At 40.6% G+C, this 27,379-nt stretch overlaps 1 protein-coding gene across 2 annotated transcripts in view; it reads left to right on the top strand.

The window, feature by feature from the left end:
• Positions 1-22,364, top strand: part of LOC125448134 (secreted frizzled-related protein 1-like) — a 104,090-nt gene extending 81,726 nt beyond the window's left edge. For both annotated transcript variants that reach the window (XM_048523194.2, XM_048523193.2), the window contains exon 3: positions 20,555-22,364. In XM_048523194.2, the coding sequence (XP_048379151.1) occupies positions 20,555-20,880 (326 nt within the window). In that variant the 3' untranslated portion in view covers positions 20,881-22,364. The remainder of the gene's footprint in view (positions 1-20,554) is intronic.
• The last annotated feature ends 5,015 nt before the right edge of the window (positions 22,365-27,379 follow it).

The following is a 27,379-nucleotide window of genomic DNA, read 5'->3' as shown; positions in this document are numbered from 1 at the left end:
TTTTGCTAACCTGTAGTTTCATCATAAATCCCTGCAAATATTTTGCTGCCTAATTCAACATACAGATATTAATCTGTTAAACAATCAAGCCCTAGGGTGGGACTCAAACTGAGATGTTTGTTTCTGAAAACGAATTAATGGGGGATTAGACTGACTGACATGAAGCAGAAATAAAATTTGAAATGAAACTGGTGCACTTGAACTGTTAACTATACAGCTGTGTTTATTTGTACATTTTGCAGCCTGTGCATTGTGTTTGCTCTCCATTATCTAAAAGAGTCATAGAGTCATAAGCACGGAAACAGACCCTTCGGTCCAACCAGTTCATACCAAACATAAACCTAAACTAAACTAGTCCCATCCACCTGATCCTGGACTGTATCCCTCCAAACCTTTCCTATTCATGTACTTATCCAAATATCTTTTAAATGTTGTAATTGTACCTGCATCTACCACTTCCTCAGGAAATTCATTCCATACGTGAAACACTCTCTGTGCAAAATATTTGTCTCTTATGTCTTTTTTGACATCTCTGTCCTTTCAACTTAAAAATGTGCCCCCTAGTCTTGAAATTCCCCATCTTAGGTAAAAGACAGGTACTATCAACTCTGTCTATACCTCTCATTATTTTGTAAACTTCCGTCAGGTGATACCTCAACCTTCGATACTCCGGCAAAAAAAGTCCCAGCCTATCAGCCCTTCTTTATAACTCAAACCTTCCATACCTGGCAACATCCTGGTAAATTTCTTCTGAAACCTTCCCAGCTTGATGGTATCCTTCCTATAACTAGACAACCAGAACTGAACACAATATTCCTGAAGAGGCCTCACCAATGTCCTGTACTCTCAACATAATGTCCCAACTCCTGTATTCAAAGGACTGAGCAATGATGGCAAGCATTCCAAATGCCTTTTTAACCATCCTGTCAATATGTGATGCAAGCTTTAAAGAATTATGTATCTGTACCCCTAGGTCCCTCTGTTCTACAACATTACCCATGGCCTATCATTGACTGCAGAAGCCCTACCCTTGTTTGTTGTACCAAAATGCAATACCTTGCATTTATCCAGATTGAACTGCATCTGCCACTTTTCAGCCAATTGATTTATTTAATCAAGCTCCCTTTGTAATCTTAGGAAAACCTTCTTCATTGTATTCAATGCCGTCAATTTTGGTGTCATCTGCAAACTTAGTAACCAAAAGCCTTCTATATTCTCATGCAGATCATTTATATAAACAATAAACAAAAGAGGACCCAGAACCAATCCCTGTGGAACTCTGCTGGTCACAGGTTCCAGTCCAAAAAGTAACCCTCCACCATTACTCTTTGTCTCCTGCCATTAAGCCAATTATGTATCCAATTGGCAAGCTCACCCTGAATCCTATGTGACCTAACTTTACTAATTATTACTATGCGGAACCTTGTCAAAGGCTTACTAAAATCCATATAAACAATGTCTACTGTTCTGTCATCAGCAATCATTTTGGTAACTCCCTCAAAAAACGCAATCAAATTTGTGAGACATGATTTTCTTCACACAAAATCATGCTGACCATTCCTGATCAATTTTTGCCTGTCTAAGTGTCCGTAAAATCCAATCTTTTATAATCAACTCCAATAATTTACCCACAACTGAAGTCAGACTCACAGGCCGAGAGTTTCCCAGTTTCTACATGTAACCTTTCCTAAATAAAGGTACAACATCAGCCAACCTCCAGCCATAAGGTACCTCACCTGTAGATGATGCACATATTTCCGCAAGGGGTCTCGTAATTTCCTCCCACACTACCCACAACATTCTGGGATACATTAGATCAGATCCCAGAGATTTAAGCACCTTTATATTCTCTAAGACCTCCCAAATTCCTCTTCCGTAATATGAAATGTTTTTAAAACATCAAAAAGTTTATTTCTCTGCATTCTGTAGACTCCATTTCTTTCTCCACAGTAAAAACTGACACAAAATATTCATTTAGTATCTCTCCCATCTCCTGGGGTTTAACATGATGACAACCACCTTGATCTTTAAAAGGACCTACCGTCTCTCTTGTTACCCTCTTGCTCTTAATGTATTTGCAGAAAATCTTTGGTTTATCCTTAACCTTTTCTGCCAATCCTATCTCATATCCCCTCTTTGCCTTAAAATCTGTTTTCTATCTCGTCCTTAGTTTACCAAGAAATACTTTTACGGTGCATGATGCAGGTGGAAAAACAAAATGTAATTTGAAACTGTTTACAAGACACTAACCTCAAATCATCTATCACTTTGTTGAAATCACCCCATTTCTCGAAGGGAATCATTCAATGATGCAATTTGACACAAAGAATGCCCCCTGTGGATGTACAGCAATCCGGTTCTTAAGAATTGAAGAACTATCTTGCTATTTGTTTTCTGTTTGAGAATTTGACATGGTCACAAAGTCAAAGTCACATTGACCAAACATTGCATCACACCTATTGCACACTTTTGCAATTATAACTTATGGTTGCATAATAAGTATGTCATGACTCATTGGATATTATCACAACAGGCTCCAGAAATTGCATAATTATGCCATTTGGTCTAAGTTTTTAAAATTAAATCATGCCTTAACTATGACTTTCACATGCTGCAGTAAGACGGTTTTCACTAAGTTACTTACTTGTTCATTAGTTATAATTCCTATAACTCAGAGATAAGGTGAAATGATGATGGTGCTGTTGGAATATTTAGGGTCTCAGCTCCTCTCCTTAATCTGCCACATCAATGTGATCCTAATTTTAGCATCAGTGTTTAGAGACACAGAATGGGGAATTGACATTTTTTGGAGAGAAAGCAAATTTGAGAGACTAGCTACTTCTGAATTGCTTTTGTGCAGACCTTCACAGCTCAGGATGGGATCTGGGAGGAGGCTATTTTATGATCTCAGCCCTCTGCTCCAGACAGTCAGAAATTTGTGAGAAGAGTGGGTTGCAGATGTACCTCAAAAGGATGAAATGTTGGGGCAGGATCAGGGTATTGTATTTGCCTCCAAATAAATATAGTGAGATAGACTTGTATGGCTATGAAACACATTATTCCTGGCATTGCCAAGAAATCAGACTAGTGGAGACTAATCAATTTGCAGCAGTGGAAGAGAAATCTAAGTTTGTTAATGTGAGCAGTTGTCTCAGTCTCAGTTCTTCATTCAAGAGGACAACAGACAAAGATTTCTGAAATAGTTGCCTATCTGGCTACCACCACAGTGCACCGCTGAAAAGACCCCTCTTTGCATACCCTCAAGCGCTATCTACTGAAATGGCATGGTGTGCTACTGCCTTGCAGCACCACAGACTTAGGTTCAATTCCATGGCTGTCTGTGAGGGTTTTGTACATTTTCCCCATGTCTACATATATTTGTGATGCTTTCCTTACGCGGGTTAGGTGGAATGGCCATAGTAAGTATAGCGTTATGGGGACAGGGTTGAGTCTGAGCGGGATGCTGTTTGGGGGTTCTGTGCATACTTGTCAAGCTAAATGGCCCGTTTCTTCGCTGTAATGATTCTATGAAACTATAATTTGAGGGTGGTGACTGACAAATTGCAGCATTCTATTATTGTTAAAAGTTTATGAAACACCCATGATTGTATTTCCATTTGCTGCTTGATATGCAATCTCCACTTTTACTTCTTTGTAATTGAAATTTAGAAAACTACTTTCAACCTTTGATGAAATCAGAGTAGGTGTTGATGAAAATAATATATTTGAAGAAGGTACGTTTTTAAGAGATCATGTCCCAGCTAGAACATTTGTTTTAAATTCATTCATTTACATAAATATGACATAGATTATAATCAAGACTTGTAAGAAAAAAACCTTGTTGTATTATTGAAAGCAAATCATGTTTAGTAAAGAGAGGGTTTAATAAAATAAAAGAGTTTGAAGACAATGGATGAAAATAAAAGCTTGCATTTATCTGGTAACTTCCACATCATTGGGAAATCCAAAAGCACTGTTAGATGTTAAGTCATTGCTACAGCACAGGTCAATGCAATAATCAATATTCTCACGCCAAGATTGCAGAAAAGTTAGGTGAGATGAATGACCAGTTTCTGATTCTACTTATTTGGTTGAAGCAAATTAGACAGGACAACAGAAGAATTCTTCCTATTCCTGTTCAAATAGTGCTATCATGTTTATCTACCATCATATGGGTCAGGGATTGTTTTGAAATTATGGTTATTGGAGACAAGACTTAATACAGCACTCTCTTAGCACAACACAACACTGAACCTCTCTGGTGTGGATCTGGCATGACCTTCTTGGTTATGATGAGATATTTCCCTCTTAGCTAAAGTTGTAGAACATCTTCTTTGGCTATTCTTAATTTACCTAGCACATTACTGCCCAAGGAAGTATTTGGAGGCAAAAAAAGTCTAAATATCAAGCACAAAAAGTGCAAAGCAGTGTTCCAGGTTACTAAATGTGTGTAGCACTGTAATAATGTTCTGCTATTCACATAAAAATTGAAATAAATTGTGTGTGTGTTCCATGTAGTAAAATCCTACTCAATAAATAATTCTGGCAAAACTTCCTGGGCCACCCACCTATATAAGGCCTACAGTACTTTTCAAATGGTCAGTATCCAAGCAGCTCTAACAGCAGTCCAAGTTAATGAGGTAAATTTGTGAGCAAGCTGAATATCTAAAATACATTTACGAAACATCAAAATTTTCAGATCATTGATCTGAGAGAGGATTAGTCTCCTGTCTTGACTACAACTGAGTTCACTTTCAGATAGAAGAGGAAATAAAATATATAATCATCAAGATTTGTAAGAAATGTCCTTTGGTATATCCAAGCACAATTATGTTGAGGAACAAATGGGTTCTGTTGATTCTGTTGATCAACATACTATTGATTCAGATGACGTTTCAGACCATAATAGGAAAACAATCAACAGTCATCCGGATATTGTGCTTTCAGAGATGTACAAGTTTGAATTTAACATCTTTACTTGAAATGGTGAGAATATGAAATTCATAATTGTGGAGAGGCTAAAATAAAGGATGCCAGATAAGTTCATGGGGAGAAAGAAATAAAAGGATTTGCTGATAGGCTGCGATGAATTAATATTGGGACAAGTCTCCTGTGCAACACTAAAAAAAAATGTCATGTAGCAAAAGGCCTGTTTCTGTGCTGTGAATGTTGTGTAGCTCTTAAGCTTGCCAGCTGACGCACTGCCACAGAAATTAAGTCTGATATTTGTGTTCCCATTAATACTTCCAAGTATTTCCATCTGGCATCATGTCACAAAGTAGGAAGGAGGGAAGTTCTATTTTGTTTTCACACTGGTCCAGTTTGCAATGAGCTCAATTTGTTCTATCCTATTAGTTAAATCATTGCACTACAAGAAATTCTATTTCACTGAACAGATTAGAAAAGGCATTTTTGCACTCCAGCTTCTTGTTAACCATTTTATTGTATACTGATAGCTCAGAATAAAAAGATTTCTGAAATACAATTTTACTGCGGTTTTTGGGTCCAAAGGTTTGGAATTTGTCACTGCCAAGCATCAGTTTTATGTGAACTCTTCAGTAGTTTAAAACAGATAAAATTTCCAATAGCAATCCCAGAACTTGGGGATAAAATTTTTGTCAGCAGGTCCAGCTTATAACTCAGTCACTAACCTAAAAGCACTCCCACATCTCTTTTCCTGCATGCCAAAGCATGGAAAAAGAGTTTTGGTTAGTGTAGCTATCAAGAAATACACCACGAAGAATTCAACTTTAATGCACCATCTTTATTTGATCCATACCTCCGGGACCATGAATGTACTTTTGGATTAGAAAGACAAAATATCAGACAGGGTTCTTTCCATCTCCAGACTGCTACGCAGGGGTGTCTGCTGGAAATTGTCTGATGATGGAATAAATTTTGTTTGGCCCTAACAACAACTCGTCAACATTTGCTATCTCTGGTACCCCATCATAGTAAGATCACAAGAGCAAGTTCTTGCAGGATTCAAGAGGATGTGCTTGACGGGAAGGAAGTTGGGGATGGAAAATAATTACGGGAATGAGCAGCAAAAGCTTGTACTCCTTAAATTAACATGTAAGCCAATTCATTCTGATAAAAAAAATGATCTGCAATGCAGCACTTGGTGTAGAACTAGTGCTTGCATGCCAATGTGATTGAGAAACTATGACGTTTCTCCCCACAAGACTTCTGTGGTAGGCTGCTTTAGATTTGCTTCAGAGTCAGATTCGTGTATATGACAGAAATTTGCTCCCCATTCTCTGTGGTTTGATTAATGCACTTGAGGAAAATCCACAATGCTAAACACTTCAATCCTTAAAACATGGCTTGATGTATTGCTAAAATTCTAAAAAGTCAAAATTATAATAATGCTATTATTTTACTCAAAGCTTGAGCATCCAAGTTGCCCTGAAAGAGCACAACCAGTTGACCAAATGCTTGATCAAAACAAACAGGATTTATGGAGGGTCTAAATGAAGGAAGAAAGAGGTGGAGAAGGGTAGGAATTAGAGGCCATTACATTTTGTATCCAAACTGTAACCTCAATAACTGTTTTAATGCACACTTGATATCACCTCTGCTCGTGCGAACATGTAGATTTTGTGGAAAAGATTAAAACCAGAGGTTATTTAGTTCATTCAAAAATAGCAAGGAACAGAAAATGGTACTGTTTACAATCAGTAATTATTTCTGGATTCCAAAAAGCAATACAGGGACATAAGAGATTGCAGCTAATTTATATCAGACAAACATGGAATTCAAACTACACAGCAAAATACTTTATCTTTGTGGTTGTGAGAGAGTTATAATTTGTGGTTAGTAGCACAAGTTCACCTGACAAGTCTTAAAAGTATAGCAAGTATGTTGCTCATAAAAAAAAAGTTTTGCCAACTATTTTTCATGAAGATGCCCTGCTAATAATTCCTTTCTGTTTGTTTTTCCACGCATTTATCGAAGTCATGATTTAAACACAAACGCTTCCCCCACAGCTGATACCTTTCAAGTAACTTGGACAATTTGCAATGAGGTGCACAGCTGTGTTTTATTATAAAGTAAAGAAGTCAAAGGACAAGAAATATAAGTGGTTGCAGACAGAGGGTCTAGAAGTGTTTGCTTTTTGCTTTGCAAATGTTTCCACAAAATCTACATGTTCGCACGAGCAGAGGTGATATCAAGTGGGCATTAAAACAGTTATTGAGGTTACAGTTTGGATACAAAATGTAATGGCCTCTAATTCCTACCCTTCTCCACCTCCATAAATCCTGTTTGTTTTGATCAAGCATTTGGTCAACTATTCATTGGCATGCTGTCAGTTTTTATCAAATGATGTCTGTGCCCTAGGGGCACTCCATTTCATTAAAAGCATGAGCCAAATGCAAGTTGTTGCTGATGTGGACTATTTCTTTGCAGATCAGTTGAAGCCCTTGGTTTCAGAATTGTGGTATCCTTTTGCAAATTAACTGATCTGTTGATGCGAAGAGTTGAACTCTGATATCCAGACCTATACACGTGAATATCACAGTGTGATGCAGAGGTGACAGAAGTGGGATAGAGCTTGATGATCTTTCCTTTATATATTTGTTAAATATCAGCAATGTCAGTATAAAGTCCACAAAACTTGTCAGAGTATGTACAGTTCAGAGAATTGGAAGAAGTATAGTTTATGAGTAATTTGAGACCAAAGCATTGACGTGCATATTTTTGACATCCCATTGTGATTGTTGGAGTTCAACTGACTCCTTGAGCTTGAAACCCACGTTTAGTATCAAGTTGAATATTTACTGGTGTTGAGATACATTCCCAGTCAGCTGTATTTTTCCAATACTGTATTTATCACACTTGCCTTCCACAACTGAAAAACATCATAAATGTCTGCTCCTTCCACCAATACAACAGAATACATGGAAAAGTTATCCAACTGAAGGTTCAGAATGAATTTGAAATGCAGCAAAGTTCACATTAGATGAAGTTGCAAGTCAACTTTCAGAAGTCTTACTTTTTTTTAATTCACGGGATGAGGGCATCACTAGTTTGGCTGCATTTATTGCCTATCCCTAATTTCCCAGAGGGCAGTTAAGAGTCAACCACATTGCTGTGGGTCTGGAGTCACATATAGACCAGATCAGGTAAGGATGATTGTTTCCTTCTCGAAAGTACCTTAGTGAATCAGATGGGCTTTTTCCTGACAATTGATTAATGGTCATCATTGGATTCTTAATTACAGATACTTATGGAATTCAAATTCCACCATCTGCTGTGGCAGAATTCGAACTCAGATCTCCAGAACATTATCTGGATCTCTGGATTAACCAGGCCATCACTAGGCCGTCACTTCCCACTTAAAACATATATCTGGAACAACTATTAAGAAAATGCTTCAAGATCAAAAAATGTACATCTTTGAAAATGAATCAAGGTTTCTAACATGCCATTAGTTGGTGAAAGTGTGATCTGATTGCCTTTGCACTCTTGCAGTTTTGCATCACACATGGTTTGACTGAACATACTCTTGAATTATAGTCAAAATGTATTCGTAATTTGTAATCAATCAAACATCAAAACTTGTGTTTATTTATGTACATATAAATTAGGACTAGGAGTAGCCATTCGGCCACTTGAGCCTGCTCTGCCATTTGGTAAGGTTGATCTGATTGTGCTCTGAGCTCCACTTTCCTGGCTACCCCCTAAGCCTTTGACCCCCCTGTCAGTCAAAAATCTATCTACCTCAGGCTAAAATATATTCATTAGCCATGTCTCCACTGCGATCTGTGGAAGTCAATTTTTCAGACGAAGTACCCTCCAATTGAAGAAAGATCTCTTCATCTCCATCTTAACTGGAAACCTCTTCAATTGTATCAGTGATAATGGGAACTGCAGATGCTGGACAATCCAAGATAATAAAATGTGAGGCTGGATGAACACAGCAGGCCCAGCAGCATCTCAGGAGCACAAAAGCTGACGTTTCGGGCCTAGACCCTTCATCAGAGAGGGGGATGGGGTGAGGGTTCTGGAATAAATAGGGAGAGGGGGGAGGCGGGCCAAAGATGGAGAGAAAAGAAGATAGGTGGAGAGAGTATAGGTGGGGAGGTAGAGAGGGGATAGGTCAGTCCAGGGAAGACGGACAGGTCAAGGAGGTGGGATGAGGACAGTAGGTAGGAGATGGAGGTGCGGCTTGGGGGTGGGAGGAAGGGATGGGTTAGAGGGAGAACAGGTTAGGGAGGCAAAGACAGGCTGGACTGGTTTTGGGATGCAGTGGGTGGAGGGGAAGAGCTGGGCTGGTTGTGTGGTGCAGTGGGGGGATAGGACGAACTGAGCTGGTTTTGGGATGCGGTGGGGGAAGGGGAGATATTGAAGCTGGTGAAGTCCACATTGATACCATTGGGCTGCAGGGTTCCCAAGCGGAATATGAGTTGCTCCTGCAACCTTCGGGTGGCATCATTGTGGCACTGCAGGAGGCCCATGATGGACATGTCATCTAAAGAATGGGAGGGGGAGTGGAAATGGTTTGCGACTGGGAGGTGCAGTTGTTTATTGCGAACTGAGCGGAGGTGTTCTGCAAAGCGGTCCCCAAGCCTCCGCTTGGTTTCCCCAATGTAGAGGAAGCCACACCGGGTACAATGGATACAGTATACCACATTGGCAGATGTGCAGGTGAACCTCTGCTTAATATGGAAAGTCATCTTGGGGCCTGGGATAGGGGTGAGGGAGGAGATGTGGGGACAAGTGTAGCATTTCCTGCGGTTGCAGGGGAAGGTGCCGGGTGTGGTGGGGTTGGAGGGCAGTGTGGAGCGATCAAGGGAGTCACGGAGAGAGTGGTCTCTCCGGAAAGCAGACTAGGGTGGGGTGGAAAAATGTCTTGGGTGGTGGGGTCAGATTATAGATGGCGGAAGTTCTTCACCATCCCCCCAGACCTCCCACTGACTGAGGACGAATGGTCAGTCCTAAGCAAGGGGCTCACCTTTGTCCCCCTACAACCACACATCAACGAATACCAGTCACGGTTGGACATAGAGCAGTTTTTCCGTCGCCTTCGCCTCCATGCTTACTTCTTCAACCAGAAACCTAACCCTCCCTCCACTGACCTCTTCGCCTGCTTCCAACACAAGTCCTCCTCCTGGACACCACCCCCAGGCCTCCTACCCTCCCTCGACCTCTTCATCTCCAACTGCCATCAAGACATTAACCGCCTCAACCTCTCCACCCCTCTCACCCACTCCAACCTCTCCCCCACAGAACGGGCAGCCCACGCTCCCTCCGCTCCAACCCCAACCTCACCATCAAACCCGCAGACAAGGGTGGCTCAGTGGTAGTATGGCGCACTGACCTCTACATCTCCGAGGCCAAACGCCAACTCTCCGACACCTCCTCCTACCGCCCCCTTGATCTTGCCCCACCACCGAGAACCAAACCATCATCTCCAACACCATTCATGACCTCATCACCTCAGGGGACCTCCCACCCACAGCCTCCAACCTCATTGTTCCCCAACCCCGCACGGCCCGTTTCTATCTCCTTCCCAAAATCCACAAACCTGCCTGCCCTGGTCGACCCATTGTCTCAGCCTGTTCCTGCCCCACCGAACTCATCTCCACCTATCTGGACTCCATTTTCTCCCCTTGGTCCAGGAACTCCCTACCTACGTCCGTGACACCACCCACGCCCTCCACCTCCTCCAGAACTTCCAATTCCCTGGCCCCCAACACCTCATTTTCACCATGACGTCCAGTCCCTATACACCTGTATTCAACATGCAGATGGCCTCAAGGTCCTCCGCTTCTTCCTGTCCCGCAGGCCCGACCTGTCCCCCTCCACCGACGCCCTCATCCGCCTAGCCGAACTCGTCCTCACCCTCAACAACTTGTCTTTCGATTCCTCCCACTTCCTACAGACAAAGTGGGTGGCCATGGACGCCCGCGTGGGCCCCAGCTATGCCTGCCTCTTTGTAGGTTACGTGGAACAGTCCCTCTTCCGCACCTACACAGGCCCCAAACCCCACCTCTTCCTCTGTTACATTGATGACTGTATCGGCACCGCCTCTTGCTCCCCAGAGGAGCTCGAACAGTTCATCCACTTCACCAACACCTTCCACCCCAACCTTCAGTTCACCTGGGCCATCTGCAACACATCCCTCACCTTCCTGGACCTCTCAGTCTCCATCTCAGGCAACCAGCATGTAACTGATGTCCATTTCAAGCCCACTGACTCCCACAGCTACCTAGAATACATCTCCTCCCACCCACCGTCCTGCAAAAATTCCATCCCCTATTCCCAATTCCTCCGCCTCTGCCGCATCTGCTCCCAGGATGAGGCATTCCACTCCCGCACATCCCAGATGTCCAAGTTCTTCAAGGACCGCAACTTTCTCCCCACAGCGGTCGAGAACGCCCTTGACCGCGTCTCCCGCATTTCCCGCAACACATCCCTCACACCCCGCCCCCGCCACAACCGCCCAAAGAGGATCCCCCTTGTTCTCACACACCACCCCACCAACCTCTGGATACAACGCATCATCCTCCAACACTTCCGCCATCTACAATCTGACCCCACCACCCAAGACATTTTTCCACCCCACCCTTGTCTGCTTTCCGGAGAGACCACTCTCTCCGTGACTCCCCTGTTCGCTCCACACGGCCCTTCAACCCCACCACACCCAGCACCTTCCCCTGCAACCGCAGGAAATGCTACACTTGTCCCCACACCTCCTCCCTCACCTCTATCCCAGGCCCCAAGATGACTTTCCATATTAAGCAGAGGTTCACCTGCACATCTGCCAATGTGGTATACTGTATCCATTGTACCTGGTGTGGCTACCTCTACATTGGGGAAACCAAGCGGAGGCTTGGGGACCGCTTTGCAGAACACCTCCGCTCAGTTCGCAATAAACAACTGCACCTCCCAGTCGCAAACCATTTCCACTCCCCCTCCCATTCTTTAGATGACATGTCCACCATGGGCCTCCTGCAGTGCCACAATGATGCCACCCGAAGGTTGCAGGAACAGCAACTCATATTCCGCTTGGGAACCCTGCAGCTCAATGGTATCAATGTGGACTTCACCAGCTTCAAAATCTCCCCTTCCCCCACCGCATCCCAAAACCAGCCCAGCTCGTCCCATCCCCCCACTGCACCACACAACCAGCCCAGCTCTTCCCCTCCACCCACTGCATCCCAAAACCAGTCCAGCCTGTCTCTGCCTCCCTAACCTGTTCTTCCTCTCACCCATCCCTTCCTCCCACCCAAGCCGCACCTCCATCTCCTACCTACTGTCTTCATCCCACCTCCTTGACCTGTCCATCTTCCCTGGACTGACCTATCCCCTCCCTACGTCCCCACCTATACTCTCCTCTCCACCTATCTTCTTTTCTTTCCATCTTCGGTCCGCCTCCCCCTCTCTCCCTATTTATTCCAGAACCCTCACCCCATCCCCCTCTCTGATGAAGGGTCTAGGCCCGAAACGTCAGCTTTTGTGCTCCTGAGATGCTGCTGTGTTCATCCAGCCTCACATTTTATTATCTCTTCAATTGTAATGTGTTCCCAGGCTCTTTCACATGGGGGCACATTCTCTTGGCTACCACCCTATAACTCCCCTCAGGATCTCATATGCTTTAATAACATCATCTCCCATTCTTATGAATTCCAAAGAATACAGGCTCAACCGATCCAATCTTTCCTCAGAAGATAACCCCATCCCACTAATGGGGTGAGTGTATCTTTTCTAAACTATTTCTAATGCCATATTATCCTTCCTAGCTAAGGAGACATCCAGGACTCCAGATGTGTTCTATCTCAATAATATGCTGCATAATTTCCAAAGTTAGGTACTGAAGCTAAAATTGTCCTTGAAGACACTTGAGTTTACAAACTCAATGAACTTGTGGGTGAACCACAAGGGTTAGGGTGATCCATTGTTGACCTGAGTGGTGAGAAAAAAATTGCCCATAGTACAGAAACTATAATGAACATCAATATATTTCCCAAGGATGGAGCTTGCTTTTGAGTCAGGATGGGGAGCGAAATAACAGCAGAGACCAAGAGGCCACGGTCGTGATCACAGAGTGGTGAAGTGTTTGGGATCAAAGGTACATGATGAGGAGGTGAAACCAAGGCACTGCAGAATGAGCGACTCACATTCTGGCAGGCAGCTATTTGACTGTCCTGTCTTGCCATTTCTCTAAAGTGTTGATCACCTAACAATTTTACATGGTTAGTATGAAGCAATTGATTCTAACAAGAATTTACTTGGCGCAGTGTTCGAAATACGCACCATTACTTACAGATCAAAGACATATTTTGAAATATATGCTCAATCAACATGTGCATTTCTTGATTTGTTGAATTTCTGTGGGCAAACATGGGATAGTGGAACACTGGAATACTCCAGGAAGCATAGTGATTTTCTGTGTGCACTCATGCTCATCCCAAGTACATAAACAAAAAGCACCCATAAGACATTTTCAAATGAATCCACAGCATGAGAGGTGATTACAGCCTGTGTCCTAAGAACTAAACAGAAATATGATCAGTTTTTTTCTCAGCAGTCTGTACTTTGTTTTAATTCTCCACTCTGTCAATTTGAAAACTTTTTTGTCTTTCAATAGCAAATGCCTGGTGGTGCCTTGTTAGCTGAAAGGAATCTATTTTGCAAGGCACCATCGAGGCCACAATGAAGCCGAAGCATAATCTGCTCAATGATTACAGCTCTTTTGAGATTAATTCAGTCCTTGGAGTTCTGTGCTCACTAACTCTTCCAAGTCAGTTGTCTCCAAAGACACCACAAGTACTAACTGCTTCACAATTAAATTGCATGCAAAATCCACAAAAGTAGACAGAAGAGCAAGTGTTTAACGTAAATGAGCATTCACAGTAATTACAAATAATTCCCTTTTTATTTTTCTGCATGAAGTCTATTAAATGGGATGCACAAGTACCGACAAAGTGATTGTCGACAGAAGTGGTGGATCCAGGAGCTAGTCACTTGTTAAAAAGCAATTTTAGCCTAAATAGCTTGCAGTTACAATGTACAATTAGTCAAATATACACAGGATTGATAAAGTACCTTTCTTGACAGTAATTGGACCAAAATGATTCACACCCAGAGCAGGGCTGTGAATGAGTATTCATTGCTGTTGTTAAGTAGATAAAATGACAGCTGCTTTGCAAAGCCTGCAGAAACTATTTAATTGAATAACCCGCTAATTTTATAATTTTTGAAAAAAAAGTCATATCCAACAGTGCTGCTTGCTTTCAGGACTGCACTAAGTCTCAGCATGGACTCTATCCTTAAGTGTCTGGGGGAGAATTTGAACACATAATGTTCCAAGTTAGAGCAAGAGATTCACATTGCCTGACTGTCACTTAATGTTGCCTGTGTCGATGACAACAGTGATTATGCTGTGAAAGTCAAGGCTCCTTCAACAATGAAATCTAGCATCGATATATTGGGCAGGGCAGATGCCACACCATAAATATAACGGCGAACTTCTCAGAGATAGTATCTCCAGTGTCTACAGATGTATGAGGTGGACAAAATACACCATTCTCTGCTGTTAGTCCAGCATCTGCTAACCAGCAAAGAGATATCTACTGTCAGATGCCAATTGATTTTGGGTCATCCTTTCCTTCTTTGTCCTTGCATCTGGTGCATTCCCATTTAACACAAGTTGCTCAGGAAATGTATGTCACCTCATTTCTCCTCTCGCTTTTCTGCCAATAAATTTATATCTAGTTTCTTTGATCATCAACATTTTTGCCAGTGCGGCATCAAAGGCATCATCTTTAGCAGGTCCCTAACACTTCCATGATTTTGAAAATGCCTGTTAATCCCTCCTTAATCTTCTCTGCTTGAAGGTAAATATTCCTAGTCTTTGGCTTTGCCAGGTCACTTGAAGTCTGTATCCCTGGTACAAATCGAGTAATATTTCTCTTCCACCTTCTCCAAATCCTTTAGTTGCAGGATCCCCCAAAGTTGACATGTACTTCAACTGAAGGTCAAACTAGTAACCTCTACTTTCAGGGTTAAGGCTCAAAAATATCTTCACTGGTATGATTGTACTACCTGAAATGACAACAATACTGGGAAATTAATATCTCAGTTCCTAGAAGGAATTATTGAGTGTAAGAGACATTAATTCATTATAAGGTTGAAGGCTGAAAGGCTGGTTTTAGAAAATTATGCTTTAATAGGGGAGCCGTGGTTCTCCAAGCATAATGTCTATAACTGCAAAAGCATCCACAAGAAACCCACTCTGTGATTTTCTATACATTAAAATTAATCCAGTTTTGAACTCCCAGTGAGCAAGTTTCCCCAGTGGGAGCATATTTTTGCAAAATATGCTGTGGTAATGGCACCATTTAATTAGTCTGCTCTGATAATTGATAGCCACTGGAATATAATGTCTGCACAGCAACTGTAGTGGGTCGGTGAGGAGAGAGTAGACCAAAATGAACCAAAACAACAGTGCCAATTAAGAAAGAGCTAACTCTCATTTTTCTGGCACCTTAAAACATCTGGAAGAGCAGATCATAACCATAAATTACTTTTGGTGCAATGGCTATTGGTTCATGGGCAAATGGGGCCAGTTAGCACACAATCCCATCTCATAGAAAGGAAAGCAGATCAACAAAGCTTTCATTGTTTTGAGATGGTGCTAGTTGATGGAGAAATAGTGTCAGGATACAAACCAAACTTCCTGTTCTTTTGACGGAACATTTGGCAACTGTTCCACAATCACAGAAATATACAGACAGCACCTTAGTTTACACATTTTCATTTCAGGAAAACTACAGCAATTATCGACCCATTGTGATCTTGGTATACTTCAATGGATTGCATTACTAAGAAAGCCCTTTGAGCTGGAGAGTAGGGTGCCTGGCTAAAAAAGTAGAGGTTCTGTTGATGATTCATCCCACCATTGGTAATGATGCCCTTGGCAATCTCTGACGGAAGCTATGACACCTCCTCCCAAAATCTCTTTGCCACTCCACTTCTCTCTCATATTCTCAGACGCTTGTTCAAAGATAACTGTTCGACCAAGCTTTTGGCCATTTGTCCTAATATCTCCTCATTTGGCTCAGTGTGAAATCTTGTTTAATAACTGTCCTGTGAAGTGTTTTACAATATAAGGCATGAAAAACATACATATTGTTGTTACAAACTGAAAATATTTCAGCAACTTATCACATGATACCCACAGGTCGTCCTAATTCCAAAAACGCTGAGCATTGGCAATCTTTGTTGATATTTTATCACCATACTTCACTGATGGAAACCAAATTTAATTTGTTATTTGTTAGCCCTGTCTGATGATGACCTTTGCTTTGTTTTAACCTGGATTTAAAGTGCATTCTACTCTCCAATACATAAGTAATTCTGTTATGGGAAGGATCAGGTTGATTCCCATCATTTTACATCAATAAGCACACATGCTATTGAAAATCAGAACTGCATAATGCTGGACAATTGCTCTGTATGTCAGGAAGGCACAGAGACTCTTTACAACACTTCCGCCAACTCCATGTCTGCCTTCAGTCTTCACTTTCAGTACGGTCAAAACCATGGCACATTAGGCATCTACCTTGTAATTATGGTTGCCAACCCTATATGATGTACCTGGAGGCTGCCAGGAATTGGAGCTCCATCACCAGGGCAAAAAGCACAGGGATATTAAAAATCACATTTTAAAATCATTTTCCTTGTACATTTCTCAATAGCAAATATAAAAACATTGAAAATGGGGGACAATGCTGTTGATGGGTGAGTCCAGGACCAGAGGACACTGTTTAAAAATAAGGGGTAGGCCATTTAGAACAGAGTTGAGGAAAAACTTCTTCACCCAGAGAGTGGTGGATATATGGAATACTCTGCCCCAGAAGGCAGTGGAGGCCAACTCTCTGGATGCTTTCAAGAAAGAGATAGACAGAGCTCTTAAAGATAGTGGAATCAAGGGTTATGGGGATAAGGCAGGAACAGGATACTGATTGTGGATGATCAGCCATGATCATAATGAATGGTGGTGCTGGTTCGAAGGGCCGAATGGCCTACTCCAGTACCTATTGTCTATTGTCTGACAATCAAACATCATTCATTTGGGGAATGAGTCTTTTTGCTTTACAACTGGCAAAGAAAGGCATTGCATCACAAGATTGAATGTATTAGCCAACAATGGCTGAATTATGAGTGCAAGTCATACAACGAATCCCCAAGGGGTTCACTTATTTGCAGTTGAAAAGCCTTCAGGCAAACTATGAGGGAGAATCCACAAACTTAACATATCCAAAAATGTCAGCCAATAAAACAGTTGTGAAATCATCCAATCATGGCAAACATAGACAATTCTGACAACATGTTAATATTTCTACACGTCAGCCTTTCCGACTGTTAAAGAGTCAAGCAAAACGTTTGTACATTAAAACCTGAATAGTAGCCAATATTCCAAGAGAAATTTGACACTTCTGGAGATCACAGCCAACTTGCAACAAGATCCAATACAAAACACAGGCGTGATAAAGATAAACTATTTTAACTGGTTGGGGATTCTGAAACTAGTAGGTATAAACTGAGAATTAGGAGCAGACTGATGAGGAGAGATGTTGGGAAGTACTTTGGCACATAAAGGATGATAGACATTTGGAATTCTCTTCCACAGATAGCAATGGATGCTGGATCAGTTGATAATTTTAAATATGAGGTAGATACATTTTTGTTCAGCAAAGCTAAAAAGGGATATGGCTCAAGGCGGGTTTATCGAGGTAGGCCACAGATCAGCCATGATCTCATTCAATAGCAACACATGCTCAAGGGCCTGAATGACCTACTCCCGTTCCTATGTTCTTAGATTGTGGCATCAACTGAGTTCAGAATAAATGGAACAAATATCGAAAATATGACAAATAAGGGTGGTTGGCTGCAGACTCCATCTTGATCTAAGGTATTCAGCTTGAACTCAGCATGTCTTTTTACTCATTCTTGAGACATAGGTGTTAGTGGCAAAGCCAGTATTTGTTGCTCTTACCTACCTGCCTTTCAGAAGGCGAAAGTTGACTGCAATGAAAGCAAAATATAGAGTTTGCATTTTTCCAGTGTTGTCCTGTGTTTGTTTCAACATTCCAGGCCATTAACTTATGGGAAATGCTTTTGTCAGGCACTTGTGTGACATTCTTATTACTTCTGTGAATTTTCTCGGTGTAAGGTTATCTAAGTTCATTAATGAAGCCGTTGAAGGTAACTGGACCCGAATGTGGCTCTGAGGAATTCATGCAAAGAAGTTCTCTGTGTCTATTTGTGCAAAGAATACGGCAGCTTTTTTTTTAATAATGAAGATGGCCGAATGAGAAATCCAAAGCATCAATGTATTGGCTTATTTTGAAATGAAGAGAGCATGATCAATGATAAGTAATCCATGAATGCAATTGCTTCACTGCTTGCATGAAAATTTTCTTTTGCTTTCATAAATGATATTGAGAAAATATAAAGATAACATTTGAAATTTTGGTACTGAGCTAATACAGCTGTTCATGGATGATTGACTTTCCAGTAAGACAGGAGCAGTTTTGGAAGAAATTGTGTCAAAACTGAACCCGCAGACAACTAAATGCATGAATGACACATTTTGAAATGACTTTTTGCAACCATACAAATAAATGTGAAGGAGGGAATGGGTCACAATTTCAGGAATTGGGGAGCTAACCAAGCACAAGACCAACCACACGACTGTATTGTGTCTATTTTTATAAGAAGTTTAAGAAACCCACAGAACAGCAAGGGATGGGAAATGAAATGCCAACCTTGCCTTCAATACTTAGAACATGAGAAAAGTATCATTTCTTGGTCTGGACAGCCTTCATTTGTATTAACTTCATAAGCATTTCACACCAAATGATATTTTTTCAGTTGATCAGTGCATGAAAGAAATGTAAATAAAAAAGTCCTTGAAAGTGCATTTTGAAAATTCAAACGTAACCTATCAGCTGCTGGAATTTAGAGTCATATCAATCAACATTATGAAAAAGTTCAATACCTATAAATATTGATTGTTATATTTTTGATCAATATTCTTAGGGAAAGGGAATTTTTTGGATCCATTTTTATTCCATATTTTGAGAAAAGATGTAGCTGTAAATTCAGAGTCCTGGCAATGACATAAACTTCAGTGAAATTAGAAGAATTCTGAAGTCTTTTAAGTGAATGACTATTTCGCCAATGTTAATTAACCTCCCCAGTGTTTTGGGCTCAGTGGTGCTCCAAGTCATTATTCATTCCCTATGGATCTATCAACTGCTGGGCATTTCACTGAGGAAATAATATCTGCAAAAGTAATTTTTAAAATGCCAGTTCACTGTGATGAATTGTTGCACTATGTCCTCCTGATGATGATTTGGTGTCTTCCAGCAAAGATGTGTCTTTTCACTGACTGAGAAGTCAACTGGGGTCATGGCTCATATGATCTTCTCAACCAGCAGCACCAACAAGAGAACACTAATTCAATCCTTGATAATGGCTGAAACTTATACTCGTCGAATTGACTCCAACATTTTATTGGACTTTGGTTGTCAAGCAATCTGGAACCTCCTCATGTTGTGGAATTGAAAGGTTTCTGTTTGCCAGTTGCTGTTTGACAAAGGTAGTCAGCTTTTTATTTTAATAAAACTGGTATCTGGTGATATTAAAGTGGCACATGAAAAGTATGACACATTGGAAAACGAAGTTCTGAATGCCTTTGAAAGAAAATACAAATGATAATTCATGTTCCACAAAACAAATGACAAGGAATACATGGCAGAGTCATGCACCAGCTCAGATTCACAAGACATAATCTCATGGCTTTGGCTTTTTATCTTCTTCTCCATCTCGGAATGTAACAGAACCAAACTGTCAGAAGCAAAAATACTCCAAGATGTTAGAGAGGTGAAATAAAAGCAAGGAAATAGTGAAAATATTCAACATGCCAGGGAGCATTTGTTGAGGAGACTTCAACCCGAAGCATCAAGTGTATCTGCCTCCACAAATGATGTTTGATATGCTGAGTATTTCCAGACATTTGCTTCTATTTACCAGTTTCTTTGGACACCTGAGGTCTGACATCTATTCTTGTAGCTTAGGAACCCATGGACAAACTTCAGTTTCAATTCACTTGAATCCCAAACAAGTTCAACCATAGTGAGCTGTGTTATATTTTACTTTCAAACTAAAATCAATTGTGTATTCAGTCTGTCCAGACGAAAAGGGATGGAAAATGATATCTGATAAAATTGACATGGTTTCCTTCTCCAAGATGTATGAGGCAGAGTTAGAGAGCATGGCATAGAGAATGTGTGAGAAAGAAAGCTGATTTAATACTTTAGGGTTTCTTCTGGCGAAATCACATCCACATTTGCAGGATTGAAGTTGTTCAATGTGTATGTTGTCAGGAGTTAATCCATAAAACGTAGCCCAGAACAATCTCTTGTACAGTCTTGGGCTATGGGAGGGAGAGAGATGAGGAAAATTGTTGTCCATTATTCATAAAAGGTCTCAGTTCTTGATGCCTTTAATTAATAACTGTGCTGTTTTATTCAAGCTCTCAAAATGAAGATCAAAGAAGTGAAGAAGGAGAATGGAGATCGGAAAATCATACCACAGAAAAAGAAAAAGCCTCTGAAACTGGGACCACTCAAGAAAAAGGACCTGAAGAAGCTGACCTTGTACATTAAGAATGGGGCAGACTGCCCTTGCCACCAGCTAGACAATCTCAACAGTAACTTCCTCATTATGGGTCGGAAGGTGAACAAACAGAACCTCCTGACAGTTATTCACAGGTGGGACAAAAAGAGCAAGGAAATCAAAAAAGCTGTGAAGAAAATGAAGACTCATGTCTGTCCCACATTCCAGGGTGTCTTCAAATGATGTTCTTCCTTGTCTTTAATCAATCAACAGCGGTTGAACTTGCACATGCATTTTTAATGGAAACATTACTGATTCTTTTTTCCATAAAATAGGATGTCCCTTTTGAACCATGATTTTCCTCTTTTATTTAGATCCTGTGTGTAATGAAAATCATTTTTTACTTATTTCTGTTTATCAGTATAATAGCATAGACTATTAAGCCAGAGAAAGGGAAAGAAATTTTCAAGGGAGATATTTGGATAAAATCTATGTTTTTTTCTGCTAATTAAATAGCATCCAACAATGTTCAGACAGATAGAAAGGGCATCACCACCAGTTGTCTCTCTCTATAATCCTCTGAGACTGTGGTGACTTTGCCTTTGCCTTTAAGAAGGAAGTCACTACTAAGGCCCTTCAAAGGTGTGAGTGGATTGAATTTAAATTTAAAATCTGGAATCTCACAGAAACTCTTTAGCCTTTATGACCCCACATCTCTGATTTTCAAATGATCTTTGAAGAACCACATGAGGAGAAAAAAACTGAGTACTGTATTCAGTGAGCACTTGGTCAGATTATATGCGTGATTGGTTATCCTGGAAATTTCAGGTCTGCTGAAAGTTGGGGGTACACACAAATTTGCCAAAAAAACCACTTGGCTTTTGCCCAAATTGCTGACCTGTAAATGCTCAATGTTGCAGATTACAATTAACATCTGACCATCACTTTCTCCTTCAATATAATTGCAAGATAAAAACTTCTTAAAAGACTCATCAAACACAATGTGGTATTGAACTTGAACTATTTCCAAAGACTCCCATCTCCTTCTGGCACTGCAGCTTTACAGACTGACAGCTTTGAACAGCTCGAATGTTCACTTAGAATTAACAAGTAATTTGGAAAAAACGAACCTTGTGTAATGGACAAATTAGGAAAAGGTTCAGTGAGAACTAAGTTTTGTTCTTTGTAGATTTGAGGACATATGTTAGGAAGGTTTTCAGTTACAAGCTTTTTTAAGTAGAGCTTCATTGCTGTTGGTGTTTGCTACATGACGAATTTTATACTGGAACAATAGTTTGTAAATTACACTCAAATATCAGCAGCTTTTTCATTTCCTATGTTTAGTCTTCTGTGCATTTATAATCATTTATGATTCCTGTTACAGATTTACCTGCTCTCAGTAAAGCAATGGTACGACGGTGTTTCTGTATCAAACGGATTTATTTTCATCTGTTTAAATTTGTTATCTTAAAGTTTACTTAAAGTTCTGAAAATTATGACTATAGACACACAGCTTAAAGATGTACATGTGTCCTGTTTTCGATCTACGTGCACTGTGAACATAGCTTTCTGCTGTGGCAAAGTATCTGGAGAAGTATTGCCTTCACTTGATTTTATTTCACTTATTTCAAACAGTTTGGATAATTGCTCAGATTAAAGAGCTGCTTCCTTTGTAGTTCCTTGTAATTAGACCTGCTTTTTGAAAATAAATTGGTTCAAAGTTTGAACTTAGCCTTCATATTTTGAAATCTTATCTTTATAATATTGATCTATCTGCGAGAACAGTAGCACAGAATGATAACTGCACTGGAATTTCAGCCAAATGACCTTCAAATCAAGAACTATGAGCAGAAGGCCAAGAAGTTAGGCATGACCACCTTGTCTTGCTCTGGGTTAGTCTCCAGCCAGGATGTTATCATGTAGAACTGGGATCTGTTAGAGGAGATTATTTGCCTTTTAGGCCTGTAATGACTACACTGTTGGAAGGGAAGGAGAACTGAACCATTGTAGCAAATTAACTATCCTTTTCAGATGAGGGAGGACCAAAATTTGATCTCTCTCCTGTGTTGAGACATCAGGGCAGATTTTTAAAAAAACCCACCCAAGTTCTGTCATTGCCCTGCATAATTCAGCGGAGGTGATTCCTCACATAGCCAAAAAGCCCTTTAAATCCAAGAGTGGCTTCTTGATTGGTATCTGGAGTCACATCTCAGCTTGGGTTGGAAACAGAATGGAGAAAGCTGGTTTGTATATAAAACACCATTTTTGAGAGATTTAAATGCAAATTACAACCTTGCTTTTTAGTGACATGACAGTGGAAGGAAGTTACAGAACTATTTGGTCAACCTGCAAAAGAGTTAAGCAAAATTCATTCCTGAAATCATGTAATTTCACAACTAGACCTTTACCTCAGAATGCCAGCCTGTATGCACATGGAAGCATTTGCTCCATCAAGTGATGTCCATATTAAGTGGATCCACATTTTTTTCAGAGCAACTGGTTTTTGGGTAATTTGATAATAATGAATTGCATATGTCGTGAACAAAAATGTTAAGAGTTGTTTAATCCTCTGTTTGACATTTGAAGGAAAGGAGATATTCATTTTAAACCATTCAATTCGACACAGCTGAAGAGGAAACAAATGTACACAGCATTAAAGTGGGAGGTAAAAATGGTTCTGGCTATCTTCCCACATAGGTAAGCAAAAGCACCATCGAATACTTACCTCACATATGTGCAATGTTTACTTCACAGATGTGATCTCAAAATTTAGCCACAGTTACTTTCTACTGGGTATAACATGTTGGAACAAAAATGCCATAACTTTACAGAAGTCACAAGCAAATACTGACTACCTAACTTTGTAGAACTCCAGTCTAAAGAAACGTTTAATCTTGCAGCGATAAAAGTTGTTTTTCGATAAAATGTGAAGACACAACATGCAAATGCAACATTGAGCACAAACACAGAAAGAAAAGAAACACACCTCACTATGGAAATGCATTGATGTTGTACACTGTATAGTACTGTTGTTACTATTTACTGGAGGAAGTTTAGTGACTTGGAGCAGGGTTGTTGCTGCAAGACATCCTTATACTGGCTGGATGAACCCCAACGTGCAATGGTTGTGCATGTTGGTAACAATGAGGCAGGATGGTTTTGCATGTCATCACAGCAGATGGCTCTACATCTGAAACTTGACTGACCTTCAGCCAATAAAGGTGCCAATAGTCAGAGTCAGAATCATACAGCATGGAAGCAGACCCTTCGCTCCAACCAGTCCATGCCAAACATAATCCTTAACTAAATTAGTCCCACATGTCTGCTCGTGGCCCAAATCTCTCCGACCTTTCCTATTCATGTACATATACAAATGTCTTTTAAATGTTGTAATTGTAGTCACATCCACCACTTTCTTTTGAAGTTCATTCCACACATGAACCAGCCTCTGTGTAAAAAAATTAGCCCTCATGTCTTTTTAAAATCTCTCTCCTCTCATCTTAAAAACGTGTTCCCTCGTCTGGAAATCCCCCACCATAGGAAAAAGACAATTACCATTAACTCTATCTGTACCCCTCACTATTTTATAAATTTCCATAAGGTCACCTCTCAACCTCCTATGCTCCAGTGAAAAAAGGTCCCAGCCTTTCTTTACAAATCAAAGCTTCCATACCCGGCAACATCCTGATAAATCTCTTCTGAATCCTCTCCGGCTTAATAATATTCATCCTATAGCAGGGTGACCAGAATTGGACTCAGTATCCCAGAAGAGGCCTCACCAATGTCTTGTATAATCTCGACATGACTTCCCAACTCCTGCACTCAAAGGACTGAGCAATGAAGGCAAGCATGCCAAACATCTTTTTAACCATCCTGTCCATATGTGATGCAAACTTCAAAGAATTATCTACCTGAATCCTTAGGTCCCTCTGTTCCACAACACTACCCAAGGCCCTACTGTTAATATTATTAAACACTTAAAATGTAAAATGCATTGATTGTGTTGCATCAAAAATTTCTCAGCTTTGCTTAACATAGAATGCCTGCTCCAGTAAGTTTCTGCCCAGGACAAGTCACATTGAAATATGCATAAGCATTCAAAGGGGTACAGGGCAGCAGATTGAGCTGGTCAATTTCAACTCACCCAGGATCCAGCCGCCAACTGAATGATTCCTGATCCAAAACAATGTTGCCTTTTAATAACATAGCTAAGAAAACATCACACTGTGGAGACATATTCTTGAAAAGTTCACAATCATACATCAATTTATGCCAAGGTTGCAGCTGTCAGTCAGGGTAACAAGAAAAGTCTCGCAGTTGTTATCATCATCCCATTATTGGGGAGTAAATAATCAGAAAGGGCTTCTCATTGCTGTTTTGCTGTATATTTATAACTCTTTTAACTGAAAATATCTCGAGGATAAAAATATCATAAATATGAGGGAAGAGATGCAAAGTGGGAAGAGGTTCCAAAATCACATTGAACACTTGATCCTGTTAGGAGACGCCACCTTGGATGATATTGGAATAATACACCTCCCACTGGAAAGGTTAGTGATAGTGTCAAACAGGAAAAAATACATAATTGTGGAAGGACGTGTGGCACATGAGAAGTTTGGTCTGCGTATGATAAACAGCTAAGAATAAGCACAAAATGAGGATGTATCTGGTGGAATAAATAGGGGAATATGGATGTGGTGTCTATTGAAATTCAAAGGATTTTAATAAAGTCCAACATTAGAGGTGAGTGGTCAAATTCAAAGCACACAGCGGGTAATATATTGGCATGAATTGAGAATTGATTGACAGACAGGAAAGAGAGTGGGAATAAATAGATCTTTTTCCCAAATGTCAGGCAGTGAGCAGGGGGTGGGGTGGGGGGTGGGGTGGGGGGTGGTGGGTACCACCAGGATAGCTGCTTGAGCCTTAGCTGTTCAAGATAAACGTAAATAACTGAGATGAGGGAGCTAAAAATATTTCAGTTTATTTATAGTATAAAACTGGGAGGGATTGTGAGTTGTGAGGATGCAAGGTGGGTTCTAGGTTATTTCCACAAGTTGAGTGAATAGGCAAACATCAGGTCGATGCAGTATAACATGACTAAATATGGAGTTGTATACTTCAGTGTCAAAAATAGGAAGGCAGAGTATTATTTAAATGGTGATATAATGGAAGTGTAGATATACATGAGTATTCCTTGTAGTCCAGTCAATCAAAGTAGACAGACAGGTGCTGCGAGCCATTAGGAAGGCAAGTGGAACATTGATTTTTATTGTAAAAGGATTTGAGTTCAGAAATAGGGATGCCATGCAGACATACAGGGACTTGGTGAGATTATACCAAAAGTACTGTGTGCAGTTTTGATCTCCCTATCTAAGAAAAGATATACTTGCTTTATAGAGAATGCAGCAGAGATTCATTACATTGATACTGGAGATGGCAGGACTGCCCTATGGCTCAATTGGTTCAACTGCACCTGTGCTCAGTAGAATTTAGAAGGATGATAGTGGATCTGATTGACATTGTTATGAAGGAAATGGCCAAATCCCTCTGATAATTAAACAAAAACACAAGCCCCAATCTGTTATGCCTGGAGTAGGGGTTCCCCTCTAATAATTAGCCGTGAAACAGCTAGAGAAGCTTATCTTTCCCAACATAATCTGTTAAACGAGAGGTTAAAAGAAAGAAAATTCCTGATCTCCACTACACAAGTAACAATTTATTTATTTAACCCAACGATTGAACAAATTAACAAAAAATTACTAACAGACAATTCCCTCCAAGACTACCGACTACTCCATGACTGGTCTAAATTCTACTGGAATGTTGTTCAAATAAAAACAAGTCTCACTCATATCACCCCAATTAATAAGAAGAAATAAAGCATAAATTAATCTCTCCAAGTTTACACAGACTGTCTTCTGGAATATTCTGTCATTTCCGCTCTCTTCACAAACATTTTTCTTCTGTTAATTCTCCTGTCAGGGATATATTATCTCTATAATTTCTTCAATGAGGACTTTGAGCTAAAATACCATGCTACCTTAAATTGATTAGATGGGCTTTCTCTGAGAAGTGAATGGTGTTAACTGTGGCAGTTGTCTCTCTCTTTCAGATGGCACTTGGCTCTCCCTGATTTTCCAAATGCCCTCGTCTTACATACCCTTAATGACATAATCAGATTCTCATATGATGATTAGTTTCAGGTTGTCAACATCATCAGATTAAAATTCAATTGGCTTTCTGTATCTAGATGCTTAGTTTAAATTATTTGGCTGAATTCAAACTCGTTGTCACAACATCAAAACAAGAATGCTGTTTGGCCTGCCACCTGTAAGGCATTTTTGATACACTTCTTTCACTTTTTGAGGCCCTCTGTGCAGGCAACTTCAGCTGCTGCTCACAAACACAGAAGCATTTTTTCTAAAACAGAAAATTTCTAAGTAAGGCGAAGCACCAAACTCCAAAGGAACCATACATTTTAGCTTCCTTCCATCCGCTAGGGGTGGCTCAGTGGTTAGCACCACTGCTTCACAGTGCCAGGGACCCAGGTTCAACTTCTCCCTTGGGCAACTGTCTGTGTAGAGTTTGCACCTTCTCCCCGTGTCTGCATGGGTTTCATCTGGGTGCTCCGGTTTCCTCCCACAGCCCAAAGATGTGCAGGCTAGGTGGATTGGCAATGCTAAATTGCCACTAGTGTTCAGGGATTAGGTGGGTTATAGGACAATGGGTCTGGGTGGGA

Source organism: Stegostoma tigrinum, chromosome 40 (genome assembly GCF_030684315.1).
Source record: "Stegostoma tigrinum isolate sSteTig4 chromosome 40, sSteTig4.hap1, whole genome shotgun sequence".
NCBI classification, from domain to species: Eukaryota; Metazoa; Chordata; class Chondrichthyes; order Orectolobiformes; family Stegostomatidae; genus Stegostoma; species Stegostoma tigrinum.
Note: the sequence above shows the minus strand (reverse complement) of the source record. Positions and strands in the feature narration are given on the sequence as shown.